We start from the raw sequence: 21,704 nt of genomic DNA, 5'->3' as shown, positions 1-21,704 counted from the left end.
CCTCCTCAACCACGCAAGCGTATTTAACTTTTAGCAGTGTGAGAATTGAGGAGTTAGTTGATAGGTCTACTGGCACGCTTATTTGCACCAAGTTGACCATCTTTTTCCTTCAATGACACTGCCTATTGAGTACCGTCATACATCAGTCATTATCAGCGAGCTTGAACGATGTACCTGATCAAAAGAAATACTTTGCTCCAATTTGATCATGAAAGTAGAATATATTTTTATTTCTCTTAAGTCTAACGCCCCCTACCCATTCATTGACCATTAAATTTCCCTGGGAACGCCTCGTAATAAATTGACCGCTTAGTCGTGACACGCTGAAGAAGAGTGGTGACGACCAAAGTCGGCGATGCTTGGTAGAATTTGATTTGCAGGTTAAAGTCATTGAAACTCCTTGTTTAGGCTGGCAGTGAAGCCAGAGAAACCCTTGTCCCCGGCGGAAACTTCTAGGCCGCATCAGCGCTAGCAACGGGCATTGGCACCCTCGTGACTTGCCCGCCAGCGCGGATGATCCGCTGACCGGAAAGGTCGTTGACAAACGACACGTCCTTGTTCTCCATCTGCGCGCGCTTCCAGATCTCAACCTCGCAGCCTCCACGAAGGACACCAACGCGCATGGTGCTGAGCAGATTGTGCGCAGCGTTAGAGTGCAGGTAGACGCCGCCGTTGAAGATGGCGGTGGCATCCTTTCCAATGGCTGAGGAAATGAGGGCCTTGCCACCCGGGTGGTCCTTGATGAAGTCGGCGACGTCGTGGATGACACCGGCGATAGCGACGAGGGCCTTGCCGTTCTTCGACTGCTCGACGAAGTCGTCCCAGTCAATGACGGGCAGCTGCTCCAGGGGCACACCCCAGTTGAGCTTGGCACGCTTCTGATCAAGCTTCTTCTGTTGCTGCTGCAGCCTGCCCTTCTCGATCTCGTTCTGGCGGAAGGTCTTCAGGTCGGAGGCGAGGCCGAGCTGCTTCCACAGCCAGATGCTCCACTTGGTCGGGTCGTACTGGTACCACTCGATGGCGTTGCGGTAGTCGGATGGGAACTCGTGGTGGAAGTTGTGGTAACCCTCACCGAGAGTCACGAGGGCGGTGATGACGTGGTCGCGGGGGCTGTTTCGGTCGTCGAAGGGCTGGTCGCCGAGCCAGTGGGCCAGCGAGTTGACGCAGAAGGTGGCCTGCTGGACAAAGCAGACGCGCAGGATGCCCGCATAGATGTAGCCGCCGAACCAGTCGCCCCAGCCAATTCCAGCAACCAGGGTGGGGAAGACCAGGGCCATGAAGATGACGGTCTTGACGAAATGCTTGTGCTGCCAGACGACGACAGGATCCTCGTTCAGGTCGGTAATGTCGGTACGGCCAGCACGCTTGGGGTTCTGCTTGATGACCATCCATCCAATGTGGCTGTACAGAAGACCCTTCCTCACGGAGTAGGGATCCTTCTCGGTATCGGTATATCTGTGGTGTGCACGATGACTATTCATAACGGTCAGCATCTGTTGACAATGGATATGTATGCATATGGGAATGGCACCGCCCAAGGGCGGGCGAGACAACTCACCCTTTTGACCACCAACGAGCGGAGCCCTCCATGGCGCCAGCACCAACAGCTGCAAGGTAAATACGGAGGGGAAGGCTAGCCTTGTAGCAGCGATGAGCCCATAGACGGTGGTAGCCTGCGGTGATACCGAGACCGGTGTTGAAATAATCTACAAAGACAAAGAATGTCAGCCGGTGTGCAAGTATATCGGGACAAGCACGAGAGACGGTGGGAGTCAAACTCACAGACTATGGCCCAGACGGCGGTCTTGAACTGAAGAGGCACCCAGTAGGTGGAAACGAAGCCCATAATGGGGATGATGATGATGAAGGTGGTGCTCAGCCAGTCGATGTGCTTGTACCAGTTCTGCCATGTCATTGGCAGCTCTGAGATGTGTGGCTTCTTTGGGTCATAGCTGGTGGTCTTGCGGAGCGGCTTGTACTCGGTGGTGCCGTCAGGAAAGGCGGTAGCCTGCCTCGCTGGCGATGTCGAGGAGGCCATGGTGGGCAGGAGGGGAAAAAAAAAAATAAGAGGAAAATAGAGCCAGATGTTGGCGTCCGTGACAACCAGTGTTCGGCTCTGTCCAACTGGGGGGTTTGAGAAAGAGGAAAGGGTGGATGAATTGTGACAATTCAGAAGTTGGACTGGAGTTGGAAGAACAACTGCCAGGAACTGCTGTGTGCAGAAAACAAGAAATAGTTGATAATGGAGGCAGGTGCGGGTTAGAAGGGATTTTTAATAGGAAGGTCTTCTTGTTGGGGGGGGAGGAGGCAAAACGGTGGGGGCGTATGGAGTAGTGAGTGAGGCAGTGGCCCGATGAATCGTGGACCCTTGTCCTCGGAAAGGCGGAGATCCTTGGGCAGTTGTGACCGGATCCTCTTTTTCCTCCTTCTTTTCTTTACTCTTGCTTTCGCTTCTTGCCTTCTTGAAACCTGGCTGGGCCTGCAGGGAAGGCAGAGGAAATAAACGGGGGAGGGGGGAGGGGTGGTGGAATGATTTAGTAGGAGGCTGCTGTGGGAACGGGGCCGGTAATGCGGAGGGGCGAAGGGAAAGAAGAGAGAGAGAGATATGGGGTAGTATGGTACTTTGCGAGGGGGAGAAGGAAGGCAGGTACATGGGCGAGGTGGGACTTCCGAGGTTGGAATTGAAGTCGATCAGCTCGCTTGTATCTTGTATTTTCCTGCTTTCTTTTTCTTTCCATGTCTTTGCAGTGGCAACAGCCAGGGGAGTGATACGTAGTTCTATGGTAGTCATTGCTGCTACTAATCAGGTACTCTTTTGGGCTACACAGCATAGTGAGCGGTACATCCGAGCTACTTGTCGTTTTCGGATTTTGCAGTCTTGTTGGATGTCTCTGACGGTATGTTGAGCTCTCTGATCCGTTCTCGTTGGCCTCCCCAGAACCCAATGGCAGCACTCACACCCAAACGACAACGACCAACCACCACCCCAACTTCCGATCTGCGCAGATAATCGTATCATCGAATCATAATAATCATGCCTCGGTCTCGAATTGTTGTTTTCTTGTTTTTTTTTCCCACCCTTCTCCTCCCTGCACGTCAAATGGCCCGTTTCTGATTCGGAAGGACTAATTTCCTGTGACAGCATAGAGAGATGCGGTTTCCCCCAACGGATAATGAATTGTTGGGAGAGCTCTGATTGGCTCCGTAGCTAGATCCTCTATCCCTGTCTCAGAGCTGACCATGATCCCTGTGGCTCTGCCCCCAAACTTCGACTCTGCCCTACCGGCTTGACTTTGTACCACGGTACCATCGGGAAATATGATGCAAGGACTGTAGAGTTGATACACAGAACCAACTAATACAGCATTTATTATAGTAGATTGGATTTGCAATGGGTAGCGGGATGATCTCTGAAGCAGACACCAGTTTGTCTGTCTGTGGGGGTTTCATAGTAGAGTACAGGGTACCTGCATCAGCAAACCCTGGAAATGGCACGAGCCACCCGGCTTGCATTAGCTTAGCTACCACGTTCTGGTAACCTCTCGATCCAAGGATAGACTTGTCAACACTCTTCAGAATTGTTGGATGTTACCAAAAGGCCAAGTATCGTCTGACATGTGAAAATGCGTCGTTCCACTACCGGTAGTATTTTGTCAGCAAGCAGGCAGACCTAGGGGACGAGCCGCTCAACGCGTCCGTCGCTGTGGCACCTGGCCCATATGTATCATCTGCTCCGAGTATACAGTATTATGGGTATTGCCACTAGTTTGGTGGATATCCATTCTCCACGATCGCTCTCCATGCTTCACACACAGCAAAAAGCTTGGGTGACAGTTGTTTTGTTGTAGTGTAGGGCGTGACAGGTGGCAAATAAGGGCAGCCAGGCTTCTTCCCAGGCGTCACAGATTTGTGAACCCCGCGAGATCGACAGGCCTCGGCTTCCTCGGATTGGTGGTCCATGAGAGCTCTGGGTTTCTCTATCCTTCTTTTGATTTTTTTCTTTTCTTTTTGGCAATCGCCACCAAGTCTGCGAGAGAAAACCCCACCGCCCGTAACCTGCCGGTACAGATAGATACACATACTATCCCCCCGTCACACTATGACGCAGAAGATTTGTTAGTCCGCCTAGCACTTACAAGACAAGCCCCACCAGCCCCCGTCTCAACAAAAAAGGAAAGAAAAAGAGAGGAAGAGACGCATTGAATGATCCTGGCCGTTTCGAGGCCCCTAAGGTCCGGGGGCCACGAGAAGAGACTAGGGGCGAGAGAGCAAGGAAGAGAGCTCATCCTTCACACACGCCACTCCGGCTGCCGCCGGTCAAGATCAAGCCGAACCTAAACATTCTAAAAAGCCCGGAGAAGGTTTACCAGGGGGAGCTTAGACCCTTCCGTGGGTAAGGGTTCTCGACCCTTTTTTTGCCCCCTTCCTTTTCTTCTGTTTCCCCTCCATTAGGAGCAAGTCTGAGAACCGCATCTAATATGTAAGGTTTGCTTAGAAAGAATGGGCCAGCCTAGTCAGGTATTCGTCCTGCTGAAGGTGCTAGAGATTTGTAAGAGGAGGGACGATGATTGCGTGATAGCCTCTCGGCAATCTCAAAAAAAAAAACAAAAAAAAAACCGTGTCGTTGCTCTCCTGACGCACCACTCACACGTCAATGCGCTCAGGCACCCACGATGTTTTGCTTCAGCTGATCCTTTCCCGCATCTTCCCCAAGCAATGAGGAAGATATCAATGCCCTGTCACGTTTGTCAAGAAAGAACCCTCCCTTGTCTTCTTCTCTATGCGTCTTGGTCTCATCTCTTGCCCGTTTCTACCTTTCTGAGAAGGTCTCGACCTGGTCTTGTAGCTCGCATCACCCCGTAGGTTTGGTCAAGAGTACCAGGCTTTGGAATCAAGCAGGCAAATGCTTGTTAATAGACTTGATTGAGATAACACAAACCATCGCCAGCAGTCAACTCCAATAATCCTACACAGCCACACTGCCTTCTCCCCCTGCCAGACAAGACTCAACCCATCCAACCTAGCCTTTCCCCCCGTTCTTGAATCTTCCACGGCTTCCTGAGTTGTCCCCATTTTCGAACGAGAGAATATTTGCAGAAAAAAATATTGAAGAACCAAAAACAAGAAAGAGTCCAAACACAATATGCAGCAAACTTGGTAAGATAGAGGACATGAAGAACGGAATTGAAAAATAAATCAAAACTAAAAACAAGAAGTAGAAGAAAATGGAGATGTTAGGAACTGTTGGTGCCGTGACTGTCAACCAAGTCTGACGCTGCCGTGATTAAGCACTCAGTAGGTCATCATCCGTGATGGCATTGGCTTTACCATTGCGCACCACAGCTTCATGGCCTGCGTAGTCGTGGCCAGATCCTAAGCATAAAATATCGTCCGAAAGGTTGGACCCCGACCACAGCTCTGGCAGTGATGCCGGGGAGCTCATTGCGATCGCACTGTCAACCCTCTCAATCTCCCAGCCCTGTCTCGTATCCACGATCGTGCTTGCGCTCTTCTGTTTCTGTAGTTCTGCCGCGCGAGGGACCAGAGCGATGGTCCCTGGGGCTGCGGGTTCTGTGTTCCCCGCCTCTTGAAAAAGAGGATTTTGTTGTGTGTTTTTGTTGTTGTTGCTTGATGATGAGAAAAAATTCCGAACGCCTTTTACCATACTCCTCGAAGTTTCGTCCTGTGTGCCCGCATGCTTCTGGTGGTCAGCCTCGGGTGTTGGAGTTACGGGTGAAGGAGCCGCTTCAGTCTGTGTCTCTTCCGCACCCATATCACCCAGCTGTTCTGTCGGTAATTCAGCGGCTTCCGCGTCTTGTGGAGCTTCCGCTGGCGGCCTCTCGCCTTCTCCGGTCAATATGACCGGATCTTCTTGTTTCGGTGCTCCAGAGTCCTCTTCCGCCGTGTGGCCCGCCGGAGCTGCTTGGCTTTGTACCTTGCCATCTGTGAGGGACGGCTCATCTTCGTGTGGCTCATGTTCCTGCTCATGATTGCTCGTGACCGTCGCTTCAGGAGCAGAGCCAAGACCTGGCGGTGACCTCTTCTCCTCGAAGCTGGGCCCACCACTCGGAGGCGGCCAAAAACCTCCTTGCTGAGCCCATCGAGCCCCACGATATTCAAGGCTGTTTGGGAGGGGGCTTGGAGGAGATCGCCCTCTCGAGGGGTAGTAGTACGGCCCCGTCGAGAAGGCGATAGGTGCTTCGAGGTGAGAATGACCAGGACTTGTTTTATAGTTCCAATCCGACGGCATATCCACAGTCCTGATCACTTGAGCGCCGCCAATGTCATGCTCACTAACCAGAAAGTCCTGCACCGAAAAGCCATCGTCAACAGACACCGATGACTGGTGGCCATGAGAGACGTCCAATTCTGCTTCTTGCAAGGATGGGAAAAGCCGCAGCAACTCGGTCGCGGACAGCCGATGTTGTGGGTTCTCGGCCAGACAGAGTCTGACGACTGCCTTGTACCAATTCGGAAGCTCCATCTCCTCGCTCAGTATCAGTGGGCGTCCCTGGGCCTCAGGCTCGTCTTCCTGCTCTGCCAAGGCCCACAAGACCATCCCAAGCTGATATAGATCCGATTTGACTCCGATATACATGGAAATGCGCTGGTTGCTTTCGATCAGGGGAGTCGCTTCCGGTGGTTCCCAGCCAACGGGACATCCTCGCCGGTTGATGTCTATAATCTTGGCGTCGTCGTTGTGGTCTACGACAATATTCGAGAGTGTAAAATCACCCTGGACAAAGCCAGCCTCGTGGATTTCAGACAGCCCCTCCACGATCTGCCGCGCCCATTTTTGTCGACGAATCCACGGAAGACCATGGTTGTGGTCATAAATGACATCGATCAAGGCACCCTGTTCGGCATAGCTGATAAGAAGGCCTTTGACGTGCTGCCCATGATCGTCGACTATGACTCCGTAGAAATGGATGACATTTCGAGAAGTGCACAGCTGGTTGAGGGCGTTGATCTCGTAAAGAAACTCATCGACAGTGTCGGGCCCAGGAATCTCCTTCTTGATCAACGTCTCGCCATTGACGCTGACTTTGTACACAAAGCCAGACATATGAGCCTCGAACTTGATATCACTCTCCCTGACTCGTCTGCACATCAAGTGTTGAACCATACGAGCTGTAGGGTATGGAATGATTTCCTAGTCCATGACTGTGATTAGCCTTGGATCTGTGTGGGAAAACGGGTTGGGAGGGGAGGGGTAAAAACAAACATTGACGTCTTCAACTACATGCACGTGCAATCTCCCATCCGTAGTCTGGAGCTTGAGGTTTGTGACAGTCTCGTAGAACTGGATGTCACCGAGGCTTTCCCGGATGGCTTCATAGATTTTGGCGCTTTTGTCTCGCTGAAATCTGGTATGCATTAGGTCCATCTCGAGAGAGTTATCCGGCGCACCGCGATAGTCTAGCGAGATTGTCACCCTCCGCCAGTGCATTTCGTTTTCCCGGTATGTGACGAAAAATTTCTCTCTCTTCGACTTGTCCCGGAAATGCATCGAGAGATTGAGGATCCATATCCTCTCCAGCTCCTCGTGGATCATGTTGTCGTACTGAGAGGTCGTCATGGACGCCGCATCATCGGGCAAGGACTCTGTCTCTTGTGGCTGTCCAGGCACCTCCTCGTCAACCGCTTCCTCGCGCACACTGAATTCGCCTATAGTGTCGAACAGCTTTTCTTCATACACACTTCCTGTGGTGGAAGGTGCAGAGACCGTTGCGTTGAACACATTGTTTCTGTTGAAATCAGGAGCGCTAGTTCGTGGGTTTGACGAGACATCAGGAGATACCTGCGAGGTGTGAAGTCGTCTATCGACAGACACGGCGCGTCTCTCGGCAGGTGTCGGTTCAACAGGCTCGAGATTGTTGCGAACCTCGGCTTGCTGCCTCTTGAATGTCTGCGTCCTGGGCAGGCCAGGCACGACCTTCCGTGACACCCTGCGGATGAGCCCTGGCCGCGGCTCATTGTCTCCTGGCTGGTCATCCTGCTTAAGAGGGCCCATCTCGCCCGGCGCCGCTCCATTCCCTTGTCCAAACAATTTCCGCCAAAGACTCTGCTGTGAAGGAGAGTCCGCCGTTGCAACCGGGAGGGGCTTGCTTGACTGTATTTGAGCCATAGCATCCGTAGCACTTGATGACAGCCGTGTTCAGGAAGCAGAGCTGCGAGATTTGGTGACGGTCGAGAAGGTAGAAGAAGAAAAGATGAAGCTCGTTGGGGAGGCAGGAGGGGGAGGGGCGCTGCTCATGAGCCCTCAAGCTGGCGGCGTGATACCTGCGCCACCGAGATGGCCGGCCAGGCGCCGGCCAGGCGCACGCGGTGATGAGATGGGGTGGAGGATGTCTCAAACAATACGGAGAGCTCTATCCGCTCAGTCGGCCCGTTCTGTCGACCCTCAGCGCCAATACTGCCTCCTATTCGCCTGACCGTGAGACCTGAAGCTGAGACCACGGCGAGAAGCGAGGAGGCAGATGTGGAGGAGACCAACCACATTGAGAGTGCATGCGAAAGCCTCCGATGCGGAATATTTCTCTTTGTAAAAAGTTTATAAAGTCATATCCAAAAGTGCCATGCAACCAAGAAGCAGAAGAAGCAGCTCAGATGTGCCTAGCCGAGCGGGCGTGCCCAGAACGGATGGAATGAGAGTAGAGAAGGTGTATATCTGGGAAGTCTGTGCTGACAAAAGACGAGGACTCTGGCGTCACCTGCGGCGTGTTGGACCTGTCAAAGTTGACCGTGGAAGAGTCGTCTCATCACAAGCTGACAGTGTTTCCGAAGGACAACTAGGGGGCTGCCGTCATGGTGGATGTCAGACCGAACGAAGCGAGCGTTGTCTGCCGAGCAGCAAACTATTCAGTGCTGCTGCTGTTCGACAAAGGCAGAGGGTGAGTGATAGCAACGTGGCGGGGGACAACCAGAAGTGGGGAGAATTAAACAAGAAGAGGAGAAGAGGGGGTGTCTGGAAGACAAATTGAGAATTAAAGTGTGCACGGACGAGCCATTGGCAAGAGAAGAGATGGGATGTTGGGTCCCTTGAGAGATGGAGGTGAGAAGAAAACTGCTGTGTTACTCTGGCGGTCAGGCCATGTATGTATGGAATCTGGAGGGAGGAGCAAAGTCGCAGTTGGTACTGGTGGTGAGAGTAAGAGAGAGAGAGAGAGAGAGGTTCTTCAAGTTGAATGCTTCTCAATCCTTGTACCCCTGCAGATGTCACTATCCTAGGGCAAGGCAAAGATGGCAGGGGGAGGCTGGACTAGGTGACCCAAGCTGCAGGTGCTATGGGCCAGTGGGCAGACACTCAACCCCTCCCAAAGAGCTAGCAAGGGTAAAGGTGTGGAGGGGCAAGCAACGTGGTGCAGCGACACTGGGGACCCATGGGGACCCATCACGAAGCCTCAACAGCCTCGGGGTCAGTCTTCTTTGGCACATCCAATGTCTTAGCTCTTTCACTTTCTCTTCTCTCTTCCTGTCTTTTCCTCCTTTACCCCCACATACCTCCCATTCTGTATAAGTGCCCAAGCACGCCTTCTTTTCGCACACAAGGAAAAAAAAAGAAAGAAAAAAAGTCAATGATGCCCGATATCGATCGATTCTCCGTCTCGGTGATCGTACCTAGCGAGGTTTAGTGGATGCGATAACCGCATGTCTTTGTTGTCCTTTGGATTTTTGAGGTGTACTAGCAGGCGTAGCAGGGAGGAGACGAGACGGAGGAGGAGGGCAGCCATCGTCACGCCTCAGCAACGAACTGCAGCGTCAATAGATGGCCATGCAACGTCCGCACAGCTGTCACTGGCTGACTCGTAGCTGGGGAGCTCCACGACGAATGCTTCAAGGTTCTGACCGTCGTCAGCAACAACCCCGAACAGGTAAACAGGAGCCACATGCGAGATGCTTCGGAGATCCGCGAGCGGGCACACTCGCCCTTGATGCGCTGGCAATACTCCGTCACTGTGTGTTTTATCCTCGCCAGGTCGGTCCCTCCAGTTCGACTCGAGGGGAGAAAATGGTGCTGCCAGGGCCCGTGATCTTGCACAAGGGGACAGACAGCCTGCTGGTCGGTGCACCCGTCATGAGAGCACTATATCGAGCAGTGCATCTGGGGATGCCTGCATATCTTCACCCTGATAAGATATTCTGCGCTTTTTCTGATCAAATTTTTCTCCCTCTTCGGATCCAGTTTTTACGGGGTCTTGCCCTTCAGCCTCACTAGACTTCCCCAGGCTTCACCGCCCTCTCGACCTTGTGACCGGTCGAGAGCTTGATGTCTCACCATGTCCAACATTACGAGGTCTGACGATGACAAGGCACCAAAGCTTTAGGGCTAGGGGGCAGGGGAAACTCGCTGAGGTATCATTTCTTACTACATTCTCCCGCTCGGTGCCCAAGGGGACTTTCTTGCATGACCGAAGTTACCATGCACAGAGCCAACGTCAGGAATCCGATTGTTTTTCTTCCTCTTTCCTTTCTTCTTCTCCCGTGCTATTTTCCCCCTCCCAGCTCCGTTGCATACCTTACTTGGGCAGGTGCTCCGTGATAGGTCAATTGCCAACTCATCAATGGCATGCAATGCGGCGGTGCTAGCGGCCAATGACGACGCAGTATGCACGATCCCACTCAGACCCAAGCTGGAGGGACCGGATGGGCACTGCGGGTTCGGAGACGCCTTCACCTACACGCAACGCACTTGTAGACTGATTCGGAGGAGGCGGAGAGGCCGACTTGTTCCACCCCCATTTTTCGACATGACCTGGTCCAGTGGCATTGATTCACTGGTGCCAATGAGTGCTGATGACCACGCAGCAGTCGTGGTGATGGCCATCGTCGTCCAGAAATATTTCATAGTATGCAGTACACGATGGCACAACACAAGCAGAAAGCTTAGACAGAGGCAGTGGGTGGGGTGGGTGCTCAGAGGACCAATACACAGAAGGCTTTCTCCACGATGCATCTGTCAGCTTGAGCGACCCCGTGCGCAGTGAACGATTTGACGTCAGCCTGGAGAGTTCATGCTGGGTCCGACCCACAACGACTCACAGGCCTCACAGAAGCCAAGGCTCACCCGGGGAAAGAAGGGTCAGGAAAGAGGGAAGAAATGTTACCATTACTTCGGCAATCTCTTCATCCCCGCGCTGGACGCAGGTCGCAGTCTGCGCGTACACATCATCGTGACAGGCATCACATCATACCACATGGAGGCCCGAATCGATGCTGTCAGCCCTGACCACTGACTGGGCTGTCCAGACGTTCCGGCTGTGCTGGGTTCGTTCCGGGAATGCAGGTCGTCCCAACTTCTGACCCGAGATCGCAGCGAACGACCAATGATCTGACAGCCCCGTCCAAAAGATGCCGCAAATTGACAGACTTAAACTACGACACCCTCCAGCTTTTGGGCATCAACGACAACAAGCACCGTCATCCTGCCGAAGTAGTACGATGAGGCTGACAAACAAAGTACTGGCTCGCGGTCGACCAGGAGAGGAACAAGGTGCTGTCTCGAACACCTTCCGTCATCATCCTGTCGTGCCGTCGTATTCTTTATCTTCTTTTCAGATGGTTTATGCAATACGACACCGATCCTGGAAGCTTTTTTTGGTGGTCGTTCTCGAGATTTGCCGTCATTCTTTGCTGTCAGAAGACGTCGACAACTGCTACCTTTTGCACCAGTCACTGACTCTTTTCGACAGGCATTCCATGCCGCTGAAACAACGGTTGGGCACGGCAGCGCTAAGCTGGGACGTCCCGCGATCGTCTTCAACCCGCGTGCGCTGCCGCCCAAGGATGCCCTGCTGTCGAATGTTCGCTCCCATCAGGGTGTCTTTGTGTGTCCTTTGTTTTTCTTTCTCTTTCTCGAACGGCTAATCTTGCCGGCTTACTTTTTATGGTTCAGGAACAACAACTAGACTCTGTGAGACATACTACCAGGTAAGAGAGGAGACACGAAGCGCTCTGAAGAAAAAGAGATTACTAATAGTATCTTTTTTTTTTTTTTTTTTTTTTTGAATCCCTCTTTTTTTCTTTTTTTCAGCATTGTGAGTTCTTGCCATGCTTCATCATGCTGTAAGAGCCCCCCCCCCCCCGCGGTGCCCCGCGCGAACATCCCACCATCACCCCGCCATGCGAGCACGGATGTGGGCTTCCGCTGCGCTGCAGTGTTTTTTTAGGCTCAGGCATAGGTACTGCGACAGCACAGCAACAGCACAAGCACCACCTCATCACCAGGACACGTCGCCTGGAGATTGGGCATCCCTGCTCTAGCGCACAGTTAACCGTACCATAGTACCTCTAAACCTGACTGATCACTTTTTTCTGCTCTCCTTGCTTTCTTTTTTAGGTACCAGGACTATTATGCAGTGAGATTTGGGGGTGCATGCATGCATCAGTAGTTCTGCAGCCATCACACACACACACATACAGCCTGCAGCAAAGCAAAGACGACAGGGAAGAAAATGGAAAAAGGCCGTGCGACCCGGCTGCTTGCGAACCCAATGGAAGGGGTTCCGGCATATTACTCTCATACTATCATTACCTGGAGATGAGACTGCATCTCGGAGCGAGGCTTGACGCCAGGGGCCATTCTTGGCCAGTCGCTTGAGGGGGAGGGAGGGTTGCTTACACAGTCCTGGACCGTTCTGGCCAAGGGACGAGTTCTGGTTGAAGATGTATGGAACCAAAGTCCCTTGTCCACACGATTGTACACACATTGGCTTCGGAGACACTGCCGAGAGGAGAGATGATCAATTCGTGGACGATCCCCCCCTCCCTCTTCTCATTTTTTTTGTGTAAAAAGTCTAACTCTTCTAATTTTATACATTTTTTCTCTTGTGCAGGGTATTGGAAAGGACTCATCACATTCTCCTTCTTCCTCCTCTTCCTCCTTTTTTTTCTTTTCTTTCTGTTCTGTTTTCTTTTTTCTTGGTTGTGCCTCGATTGCAAAGTGCTTTCAAAGTCCCAATTGGGCGTTCGGCTAAGCCGACTACATATTGCCCCGTGATAATGTACAACAGACTTTTTTAAATCGCGTGTAGAGGTGAGTTGTTCCCGTTTCATCCAACAGTGCCCGTCCGCCTGTCAACCACCAGCCCTGGCACCAAGAAATGTGCAGACGCCGGTCCGCCCAAAAAAAAAACAAAAAAGTGTAAAAAATGGCTCCGCCTACATGAAGTCTATCCGAATCCGCATGGGTGGGAATGAAGATGCCAGGGCCGAGCTAAGCTGGGCGGGCAGGATACGTAGCTGTCTCTAATTGCCATCATCGCTCTTCTCACTACCGCTGCTGCTGCTGCTGTCCTTGTCCTCGGCCTCCTTCTTGCCGTCAGGACCCTTGTATTGGGATGCCTTGTCTGTGTTGGCCTTTTCGTGGTCTAGATTGGGGAAGATGAGATCAAAGATCTCGCCGTACCAGCTTGCTGGCCTGCCTTCGATACCTTCCTTGATGTTCTGTGACGTAGTCAGTATATTTGCTGTCATTCTGGGTCATCCGAGTGAGGGGGCACTTGGTGACGTACCTCAGGAAGCTCGAGCCAGTCAGACATATTGTCCTCAGGGAAGATAACCGTCTTGCAGCCCGCGCGGCGCGCGGCTACCGTTTTCTCTCTCAACCCTCCTATCCTGAGGACCTTGCCAGTCAGTGTCAACTCACCGGTCATGGCGACCGTGGGATCGACTGGGGTGTCAAAAGCAAGTGACAACAGAGACGTCGCCATCGTAACGCCTGCTGAGGGCCCATCCTTCTGCACAGCGCCTTCCGGTACGTGTACATGGATCTTGGCGTGATCGAAGAAGCGGTTGTCTGGGAAATTGTTCGCCAACAAGCTCTTTGCAAACGAGTAGGCAAGTGTCGATGACTCCTTCATCACCGTCTTCAGGTTACCCGTTATCTCCAGTCGGCCCGTGCTGCTAGGCTTGAGCGTGGACTGCAGGATTGACTCAACGTACATAGCCGCGCCACCCATCTGTGTCCAGGCCAGTCCCATCGTCACACCAGGAGGGGTGACGTCGTAGAGCCGGTCCGATGTGAATATTGGCGGACCTACGTAGTCCTTGAGGTTGCTCTTGTCGATCTGGACGTGGACGTTGTCCGGGACCTTGAGCGCCACACGCGGCTTCTCGGTCGTCTCTTGCTCGGTGGCCGTGGCTGTTGCGGGCTCCTTGGGCGCGGTCTCCTTCTCCTTCTCAGACTCCTCCAGAGCCGCTTTGCCCTCGTCCGTGAGCGCCTTTTCTTCTGCCAGAACATCTTCACCAAGCTCCTGCACAATTTTCAAGGCCGATTTCCTGTAGACTTTTTCGATCTGCTTCTTCAGATTGCGAACACCTGACTCCCGGCAGTATGATTTGATGAGCTCTTCGATGGCCTCATCAGACAGCTGGACATCCGCATCTTTCAGACCAGCCAGCTCCTTTGCAGCAGGTGACAAATATTTCTCTGCAATGGCCATCTTCTCATCCGAGACGTAGCCCGACAGCCTGATCACCTCCATTCTGTCCAGCAGTGGTCTCGGGATGGTGTCTGTCATGTTTGCTGTGCACACGAACAACACCTTGGACAGGTCAACCGGCACGTCCATGTAGTGGTCCAGGAACGAGCTGTTTTGCTCGGGGTCAAGCAGCTCAAGCAAAGCTGACGATGGATCCCCTTGGTAGCCACGCCCAATCTTGTCGATCTCATCGATCAGGATGAGCGGGTTCTCGGTTTGGCATTTCTTGAGTGCCTGGATGACACGACCTGGTAGAGCGCCGACATAAGTCCGTCGGTGTCCCTTGATCTCAGCTACATCTGTAAGACCGCCAACACTGAATCGGTAGTACTGGCGGTTTAGTGCGCGAGCGATGGACTTGCCGATACTCGTCTTGCCCACGCCCGGCGGACCAACGAAGCACAGAATCTTGCCTTCGACGGTTCCGCGCAGCTTGCCAACAGCGATGAACTCGAGTATGCGGTCTTTGACGTCCTTGAGACCATAGTGATCTTCATCCAGGACCTTCATCGCGTTCTGTATTCCGAAGTTCTCGGCGCTCCTCTGACCCCATGGGATCTGTGTGAGCCAGTCTAGATAGTTCCTCGTGACGTTGAACTCGGATGCTGCCGGCTCCAGGTGCGCGAGTTTGTTGATTTCGTCGTCAAATACTTTGCGCACAGCTTCCGGCATCGCCAGCTTGTCGGCCTTTTCCTTGAACTTCTCTACCAGCTTGTCCTTGCCGTCGGACTCAATACCGAGCTCCCGACGGATGCCCTTCATCTGTTCCATAAGCCAGTATTCTCGCTGTCTCTTGGTGATCTTGCTTTCGACGTCCTTGGTGATTTTCGACTGCAGCTGGGCATTCATAAGCTCCTTCTTCAAAACAACCAGGGCCTTCTGCATCCTGTCCTCGACATTCAAGCTGGACAGGACCTCTTGGAGCTCTGCAGAGTCGCCAGCGCTAACGGCAGCAGCGAAATCGGCGAGCTTCGCGGGCTCAGCTGTGACGTTGCCCGTAGACTGGCTCATAGAGAAGGTGGAGATCTGGTCCCTGAACAGGCTGTTCATCTGTGCGACCTCCTTGAAAACATTGACGATTTCGTTTGTGACAGCTCGGATGATGGAGCTCTTTGGGTCATACGGCTCTTCTGTCAGGTTCTCGACATTGACGAGGCTGACAGGGTATTTTCGCAAGAACGAGGTGGGTTCGTATTTCTCCTGGCTCCCTTCAGACTTACTGGCGACGGCGCTCTCTTCAAAGCTTGCCACAACATCGCCCTTCTTGTCAGACGCTGCTGCATCTTCCTCTGCAGCTTTTGGCGGTATTGGCTCGGGCGTTGGCACCTCGGCGTCTGACTTCTTGGCGTCGGCCTGGCCAGGAGGAATAAGAGTCGATAGCTTGATGCGCCGGTGGGGGTAGAGAATAGCTGTCAAGCTATTCTGCTCGCCATGCACAGGAAACGCGCTGGTGATCTGGGCAAACACACCCGTATCGTACACGTCATCCACGTTATGTATCACATCCTCGTCGGCGTTCTCGTCCTTGAACAAGAACGCTCCGACATATGGCTGGCCCCTTTTGATCATATCCGTGACGGCCGCTGCGACATTGGGATCCTTAATAGTAATCGCCTTGTAGAATCCAGGGAACAGTGGTCGCTTCGCAATGGGGATTGCCAGCACCTGAGGATATACCTCTGGCACGGTTGGCTTTTGTAATGCACGTTCTGACCTCCTTCCTTTTCGGCCGCCATCTCCTGATCCATCGCTGCCAGATCCGGACCCCGCCCCGCCAGAAGCAGCGCTGCCCTTCGCATCCGCCTGGTCTGACTTGCCCTCGCCGCTGGAGGAGGCATCGGAGCCAGAAGACTTTGCCTCGCTGATGTCCTTCTCTTTGGCCTGTCTTTGCTTTTCTAGGTTTGCCTTGACCTCCTCTTCTGACAGGGGCTCAATCAGGTTGTCAAAAAACCCCTTCCCTTTCTTGTCGAAATGTATCGCGGTGGTCGAGAAAGCTGGGCCCGTCACCACACGCGAGTTTGGTTGGGGCGAGGGACGTAGTCTTGTTGACCGGCCGGGTGCATATCGAAAGGAAGATAATGACGAGGTAGTAGAGAACCGGTTCGAGCCTCGAACAAGTGACCCTGGTGTAAGGGGTCTTGCGATACGTTGTCGGAGAAGCATGGTGGAGGGGGTGGTTTTTTTTCTTCTTCTTCCTGTTGAAGCTGGCTCAAAAGCCGAACTTCTCGACGACGGGGTGAGACAAAATTTGCAAATCGAAACTGGAGACTGCACGAGAGTCAGGCACTCGTTGAAGATGAACAAACAGAAATGTAGTGCAAGACAAATATAAAGAGGAGAATTAAATTGCGCCGACAACGGTGGCGGTTGTTGCTCAGGCTCCGCAGCGGTGATTGATGACAAAAGCTGCACGCGATTGCAAGCACCGCAGAAAATCCTCGGCGTCATCCATCGATATCGGCTGCCCTCCACCAGCATACATAGCGTCACCGCCTAGGAAAAGGTGCCCTCGGCATTCTCGAGCTCTGCTCTGCCTGCCACGGCACCGGCGGAAGGCTCTAGGGGTGGAGGGGCCTGGAACCCGCTAAAAACCTGGGGACCGTGCAGGAGCCGCACCTGGAACCAGTCGATGCCTCCGTATGACTGCAGGGGACATGAGGACCCCTCATATAAAATACACCCAGCCTCCTCCCGCAACGACTTCGTTGCTAGAACACCTAAGCTTTGTTAATATACAAAGTGAGTTTGGAGAGTCTCCAACACCTATATCTGGCTTCGTCACTTTTATTTAGGAGGGTCATCAGGTTTCACTCCATCTATATTCCAACGCCCAAGCGAGACACTATCCTTGCTCTTCTCACTCGGAAATACAGTCACGCGATTGACACACTGGTATTTATTTATATATGCACACATATATATACCTGTAACAACCCCAAAATCCTATCAGGGAATGAAAGACCGAGGATCCCTTCTTATATAAGACGTCCGCCTTGGAGTTTAAATCATCTCGACGATACTTCTTCCAACCTCTTTGGCCCATCACCTACAACAATGTCTTCCACAGCAGCTTCGTCGGATATGTCTTCGGCAGGATCAAAACTGTCGCTCACTACATCGAACCCAAACAAGACAAACACCAAGACAAAGTCCAAGGAGCAAAAGGTAGCCGAGTCCTGGGATGACGAGGACGTCTCATCGGAATCGGACACCGAGACAGAGTCCGAATGGCCCGCCCAGCTCTCACCGGGTCCCTCTCAGGGTACGGCAGCGCCGCCACCGACACCAATATCGCCTACCATGTATGACCAGGCACCACCAAATGCCACAACATCAGGTGGGGCTCGGTCGACGTTAGATGTACCCAGCGCCTCGGCGTCGCGCCCGGAGAAGACAGATGCCGTCGCGAGGAGGATGATCGCCGGAGCTCTGGGCCTCAAGGCTCCTAAGATGACTGAAGAGCAGAGAGCGTATCAGAAGGCAATCCAGGAGAAGGAGCGCAAAAGGAGAGATGAGCAGAAGGCAGCAGAGAAGAGGAAGGAGGAAGAGGCTGCGAAGGCAAAGGCGGCCATGTGGGATGACTGAGGACCCAGCGTATATGTGGGTATCCCAGTTTTGGTGAGGACATGATACAAGTGCTTACGCCATGGTAGGCCATACTTTCTTGGCACAGATTACTGTATGCTAGATGCAATTTCTTTTGCGCATGTATGAAGGATCATTGTCTATAGGGTAGTTTTGTAAGCATGGGCATCTCATCGTGGCACACCTTACATTCCTAGTCGTAGTGCGAAGAGTCAAGAGTTTTCATGGTAGAAGCGGGCCGCATGACATAGATTAAGAAGAATATGTCGTCTTCCAATGCGGTGTATATCCAGTTGACTCTTGCGTCTTGGTTTACTACTGCCGCATATGTCACTTAGCCGCAGGCCCTCCTATTGAAGGGCAACGTGCTGGCCCTTCCATGTCAACAACAACTGCGGCTCTCCGTCCTCGCCGGCATAGCGCATGCCCACCCCTAGGCCCTGGAGACCTTCTTCCTCGGCCCTTTGGTTCCATAACATCTGTTGAATCCGTCCATCCCTGGTACACGACACAAACCCCATGGGCCACCGGCTCCGCCCAAGCGAGTCCCTCACGCCCTTCGTGGCTGGGTTCTCGGTGACGAATATGCCCAGGACGCCGTGTCCCTTCCACCCGACAGGCGCACCGACGAAGGCGCCCTCGAGCTCGCGTATCAAGTTGGGCGCAGACTTCCTCGCGATGGCTTTGCACTGGACTAGGACCTTCAGCGGCTCCTCTGAGCACGGCACGGTCCACGTCCCCAGCAGGTCGGTGCCGTAGTCTGAGTGGCCGCCTATTCTCCGTAGGTAGAAGCCGTACCTGGAAAGGACCTGCGCGACCGTGTACTCGTAATGGGTTCCCACGTAGAGCGTGGTCTTGGGGTCTAACCCTGACCGTTCAGCGTATGCAAGAAATGACGGTAGGTCATGGTGGTTGGTGGTTGGTGGCTCAGGGTAGATCAAGTTGGCGGTTGATGAGCTCAACCTTGTGGTGCTCCATGGTGCTCGAGAGAAGTGTTTAGTGCTTAAAAAGTGTCCTGTCGTCGTTGACAGTCGCCAATGAGGCTTCAGCCCATGACGTACAATGGATTGCATCACCGTGTCATGTTGGATATTGAGAGAAACGGTGCAAAGGGTTGCAATCATGCGCGTCGCCTTTTACGTGCAGTCGAGGATCCCTGTCACTTGCACTGTAGATCGCTGCAGCTGAGGGGGAGCTTGGGCCGCTCGCTACAGTACTATGGTACAGTACTATGTCAGTAACGTCGGAGATAAGAGGCGACCCTGATCGACGTCTTGAACATCTTTGTCCTTCGACCAAAACTGGACAACCACCCAACACTCTCACTTTATGATTTTGCTTCATTCTTGTAGAGCAAGATAAAATGAGTGACCGATTAACTCAGCTGCAGGATGCAGTCGATCAGGCAAGCCCCCTCTCCGTTCCTTTCTTCTTTCCCTTTGCAACCCCCCGTCCTGCCCTCTTGAATCCCCGCTGACCTCTCCCCAGCTAGCAAAGCAGTTTGTCGCCTGCATCCACTTCCTCCACCAGCACCACGACCGAGCGCTCCTCGGGCCCAATGATAAGATCCAGGATGTCAAGGCCGAGCAGGATGCGAAAGAGATCGAACCGCTCCCAGAAGACGAGTTCAAGGCCGGACAGCTCGAGCTAGCGCGCGACCTGATCACAAAAGTCCAGCAGATCGAGATGATAATATCAACGCTTCCGGGCCTCGAGAACAACGCACAGGACCAGGAGCGGTATATTCGAGAGCTGGAGGAGGAGCTCAGGGTCGCGGAGGCTCAGAGACAAGAGGCGATCCGCGAGATGCGGGTAGTGGAGGCGAAGCTGGACCAGGTCGTGAGGGGTGCAACAAGGCCTTGAAGTTCGCGGGCACATGGTTGTGGTTTCTGGCACGACTATGAGAAGGAGGAAGATTCTTGCTTTCTGAACGGCGTTTGAGGATCTGGTCAAGAAATTTATCCGGCGTTTTCGTGGTGTTGATACCCAGACAGACTTAAAAGGCCGTCACAAAAAATAAACGAAGAAAGACCTGTTTTGATGGCAGTACGCCACTCGTAACGCTCCAGTACGTTTCAGTTTGGGCCCGAGCTCATGATGATGGCCATCAATATGAATGAATGCCTGTAGGCGAGGAAAAGTTGTTTCTCCTGATTCAGACTTTGAATAGGCAATCTTCTATTACGAAATCCTGTCGCCAGGTGTTTCTATCTTTCCGAATATTTACTCTAGTCTACTTATCCTCTAACCTGACTTTGAAGAACTGTGGAAAGACACTTCTAAGATCTTCCAGATGCCTGATCTGGTACTGAGAGGCTTGCTTCTTCGGTACAGGCGCATCATCTTCCACCAAGTGAGCTGCGGTCCATCCCAGCTCCTGAGCCTTGACGCAGTTGTTGTAGTTGTCATCTAACGTGACGGTCAGCGGAGGAACTATGAGAAACGCAAGTAAAGAGTGTTTATACTCACCCACAAAGTAGCAGTCGCCCCAATTTTCCACGCCCGCCTCGCTCATAGCCTTCACATACGCATCCTTGTGCGGCTTACATACAAACGGCACGGACGAGTAGTCACAATATGTGACACCATCAAAATTGTCCTCAATTCCTAGCAGACGCACGACTCTCTTGGCGTGATTGACGTAAGCGTTGGTGAATAGCCAGAGTCTGACCTTGCTCCTGTCAATATCGTCGAGCAGCTTCTTCAGCTCAGGCCTCGGCTTGATGATGCCCTCTAACGGTAGAGCGTCGTCAACATTAGAGTTGTACTCAAGCGGGTCGATATCGTGGTGACGGACAAGACCCTCGATGGCAAGGCCGTACGTCTGGTAGTACTCATTGTGAAGGCGTGTGGCTTCCTCTAGTGGTAGATTGAGATGCTTCTGGAAGTACTTGTCTATCAGATCGGCCATGCGGTCATGGACTTTTGCGCCTGGTCCAATGTTAGTCTCGTAGGTGAGAGAATCGTCGATGAAACTTGCTTTTTGGGTATAGACAATTGTCTATGTCGCTGTGTACATTGTCAGATGGGGCATGATCTACAGGACACGGTAATAAGACCTCACTTACAAAAAGAAGACTTGCTTTGGAGATGAAGTCCCATTTGCCGTAGGGTCTGGAGATGTTGACGCCATGCTCGTATCAGGTTGAGATGATAACGTGACCTCCAAGTCCGATGAATGTTGGGTAAGGTACGTTATCTTGCTGTCGTTGCTATGACGGCTACTGTAGGAGCTCGAATTAGACTTGCACCTTCACAGCAGCCTTCTAGATATACGCCGTCTTCGGATCTTCGGAAGCAGGCAGGACTCAGAAAGATTCGCGCCTTCAATCACAGTGACCAAAGTTCTTTGTCCTAGATATGGGAGTAATGAAGCAGAGAGAAAAGAAAAGTAGGAGGGGCAAGAAAATTAGGACCAGGGAAAGTCGTCACAATATATACAAGAACCCATCTAAAGTGGTGAGTGAAAGAGTGGGATGGGGTGAAGCTGCTATTGGCCGGTGTGACTCAGCAATAACCCCTGTAACTAGAGGAAATACTTCTGCAATGTTGGCTCGGCGCTACGCAGATCCGCTCCTGAACCATCGCGACAACCCGTCATCCTCTCGTTGTAGGCGAGCAACACACCGCTGCCGT

At 52.7% G+C, this 21,704-nt stretch overlaps 8 protein-coding genes across 8 annotated transcripts; 2 read left to right on the top strand and 6 right to left on the bottom strand.

Moving 5' to 3' along the window:
- Positions 1–204: 204 nt before the first annotated feature.
- On the bottom strand, positions 205–2,445 carry M406DRAFT_288810 (uncharacterized protein). Its single transcript, XM_040918818.1, has 3 exons — positions 1,783–2,445; positions 1,559–1,706; positions 205–1,473 (listed from the first exon to the last, which is right to left on the bottom strand). The coding sequence occupies exons 1-3, from the start codon at positions 2,036–2,038 to the stop codon at positions 453–455; spliced, it is 1,425 nt and encodes a 474-aa protein (XP_040778633.1). The 5' UTR covers positions 2,039–2,445; the 3' UTR covers positions 205–452.
- A 2,460-nt stretch (positions 2,446–4,905) lies between these two features.
- M406DRAFT_321656 (uncharacterized protein) lies at positions 4,906–5,551 on the bottom strand. Its single transcript, XM_040919538.1, has one exon. The coding sequence runs from the start codon at positions 5,441–5,443 to the stop codon at positions 5,285–5,287; it is 159 nt and encodes a 52-aa protein (XP_040778632.1). The 5' UTR covers positions 5,444–5,551; the 3' UTR covers positions 4,906–5,284.
- A 418-nt stretch (positions 5,552–5,969) lies between these two features.
- M406DRAFT_275284 (uncharacterized protein) lies at positions 5,970–12,610 on the bottom strand (the record flags this gene model as incomplete). The annotated part of the gene is made up of 3 exons (XM_040918247.1): positions 12,572–12,610; positions 7,226–8,065; positions 5,970–7,153 (listed from the first exon to the last, which is right to left on the bottom strand). Coding segments are annotated over exons 1-3 (2,034 nt in total), but the record flags the coding sequence as incomplete, so codon positions are not given.
- Positions 12,611–12,927: 317 nt separating this feature from the next.
- On the bottom strand, positions 12,928–16,646 carry M406DRAFT_275282 (ATP-dependent protease La; the record flags this gene model as incomplete). The annotated part of the gene is made up of 2 exons (XM_040918246.1): positions 12,928–13,446; positions 13,515–16,646. 2 exons carry the CDS (start codon positions 16,644–16,646, stop codon positions 13,249–13,251), a joined length of 3,330 nt encoding a protein of 1,109 aa, XP_040778630.1. The 3' UTR covers positions 12,928–13,248.
- A 1,003-nt stretch (positions 16,647–17,649) lies between these two features.
- M406DRAFT_321653 (uncharacterized protein) lies at positions 17,650–18,250 on the top strand (the record flags this gene model as incomplete). Its single annotated transcript, XM_040919537.1, has 1 exon — positions 17,650–18,250. A coding segment is annotated over exon 1 (281 nt), but the record flags the coding sequence as incomplete, so codon positions are not given.
- Positions 18,251–18,418: 168 nt separating this feature from the next.
- On the bottom strand, positions 18,419–19,046 carry M406DRAFT_338391 (uncharacterized protein; the record flags this gene model as incomplete). Its single annotated transcript, XM_040921345.1, has 2 exons — positions 18,419–18,994; positions 19,032–19,046. The coding sequence occupies 2 exons, from the start codon at positions 19,044–19,046 to the stop codon at positions 18,419–18,421; spliced, it is 591 nt and encodes a 196-aa protein (XP_040778628.1).
- A 385-nt stretch (positions 19,047–19,431) lies between these two features.
- Positions 19,432–19,931, top strand: M406DRAFT_338390 (CSE2-domain-containing protein; the record flags this gene model as incomplete). Its single annotated transcript, XM_040921344.1, has 2 exons — positions 19,432–19,473; positions 19,557–19,931. The coding sequence occupies 2 exons, from the start codon at positions 19,432–19,434 to the stop codon at positions 19,929–19,931; spliced, it is 417 nt and encodes a 138-aa protein (XP_040778627.1).
- A 287-nt stretch (positions 19,932–20,218) lies between these two features.
- Positions 20,219–21,311, bottom strand: M406DRAFT_355648 (pyrimidine 5-nucleotidase). The gene is made up of 4 exons (XM_040923219.1): positions 21,137–21,311; positions 21,049–21,077; positions 20,538–20,999; positions 20,219–20,477 (listed from the first exon to the last, which is right to left on the bottom strand). Exons 1-4 carry the CDS (start codon positions 21,199–21,201, stop codon positions 20,302–20,304), a joined length of 732 nt encoding a protein of 243 aa, XP_040778626.1. The 5' UTR covers positions 21,202–21,311; the 3' UTR covers positions 20,219–20,301.
- Between the last annotated feature and the right edge of the window lie 393 nt (positions 21,312–21,704).

Source organism: Cryphonectria parasitica (assembly GCF_011745365.1).
Source record: "Cryphonectria parasitica EP155 unplaced genomic scaffold M406scaffold_3, whole genome shotgun sequence".
Lineage (NCBI taxonomy): Eukaryota > Fungi > Ascomycota > Sordariomycetes > Diaporthales > Cryphonectriaceae > Cryphonectria > Cryphonectria parasitica.
Note: the sequence above shows the minus strand (reverse complement) of the source record. Positions and strands in the feature narration are given on the sequence as shown.

Bases quoted from the DNA above. Each gene is read 5' to 3' on its own strand.
- M406DRAFT_288810 (XM_040918818.1), bottom strand. From the start codon at position 2,038: ATGGCCTCCTCGACATCGCCAGCGAGGCAGGCTACCGCCTTTCCTGAC. The intron at 1,707-1,782 runs GTGAGTTTGACT...TTGTCTTTGTAG, and splicing joins CGCCGTCTGGGCCATAGTCT to ATTATTTCAACACCGGTCTC. The intron at 1,474-1,558 runs GTGAGTTGTCTC...CGTTATGAATAG, and splicing joins GCTCGTTGGTGGTCAAAAGG to TCATCGTGCACACCACAGAT.
- M406DRAFT_321656 (XM_040919538.1), bottom strand. From the start codon at position 5,443: ATGAGCTCCCCGGCATCACTGCCAGAGCTGTGGTCGGGGTCCAACCTT.
- M406DRAFT_355648 (XM_040923219.1), bottom strand. From the start codon at position 21,201: ATGGCGTCAACATCTCCAGACCCTACGGCAAATGGGACTTCATCTCCA. The intron at 21,078-21,136 runs GTAAGTGAGGTC...CAATGTACACAG, and splicing joins CCAAAGCAAGTCTTCTTTTT to CGACATAGACAATTGTCTAT. The intron at 21,000-21,048 runs GCAAGTTTCATC...ACATTGGACCAG, and splicing joins CAATTGTCTATACCCAAAAA to GCGCAAAAGTCCATGACCGC.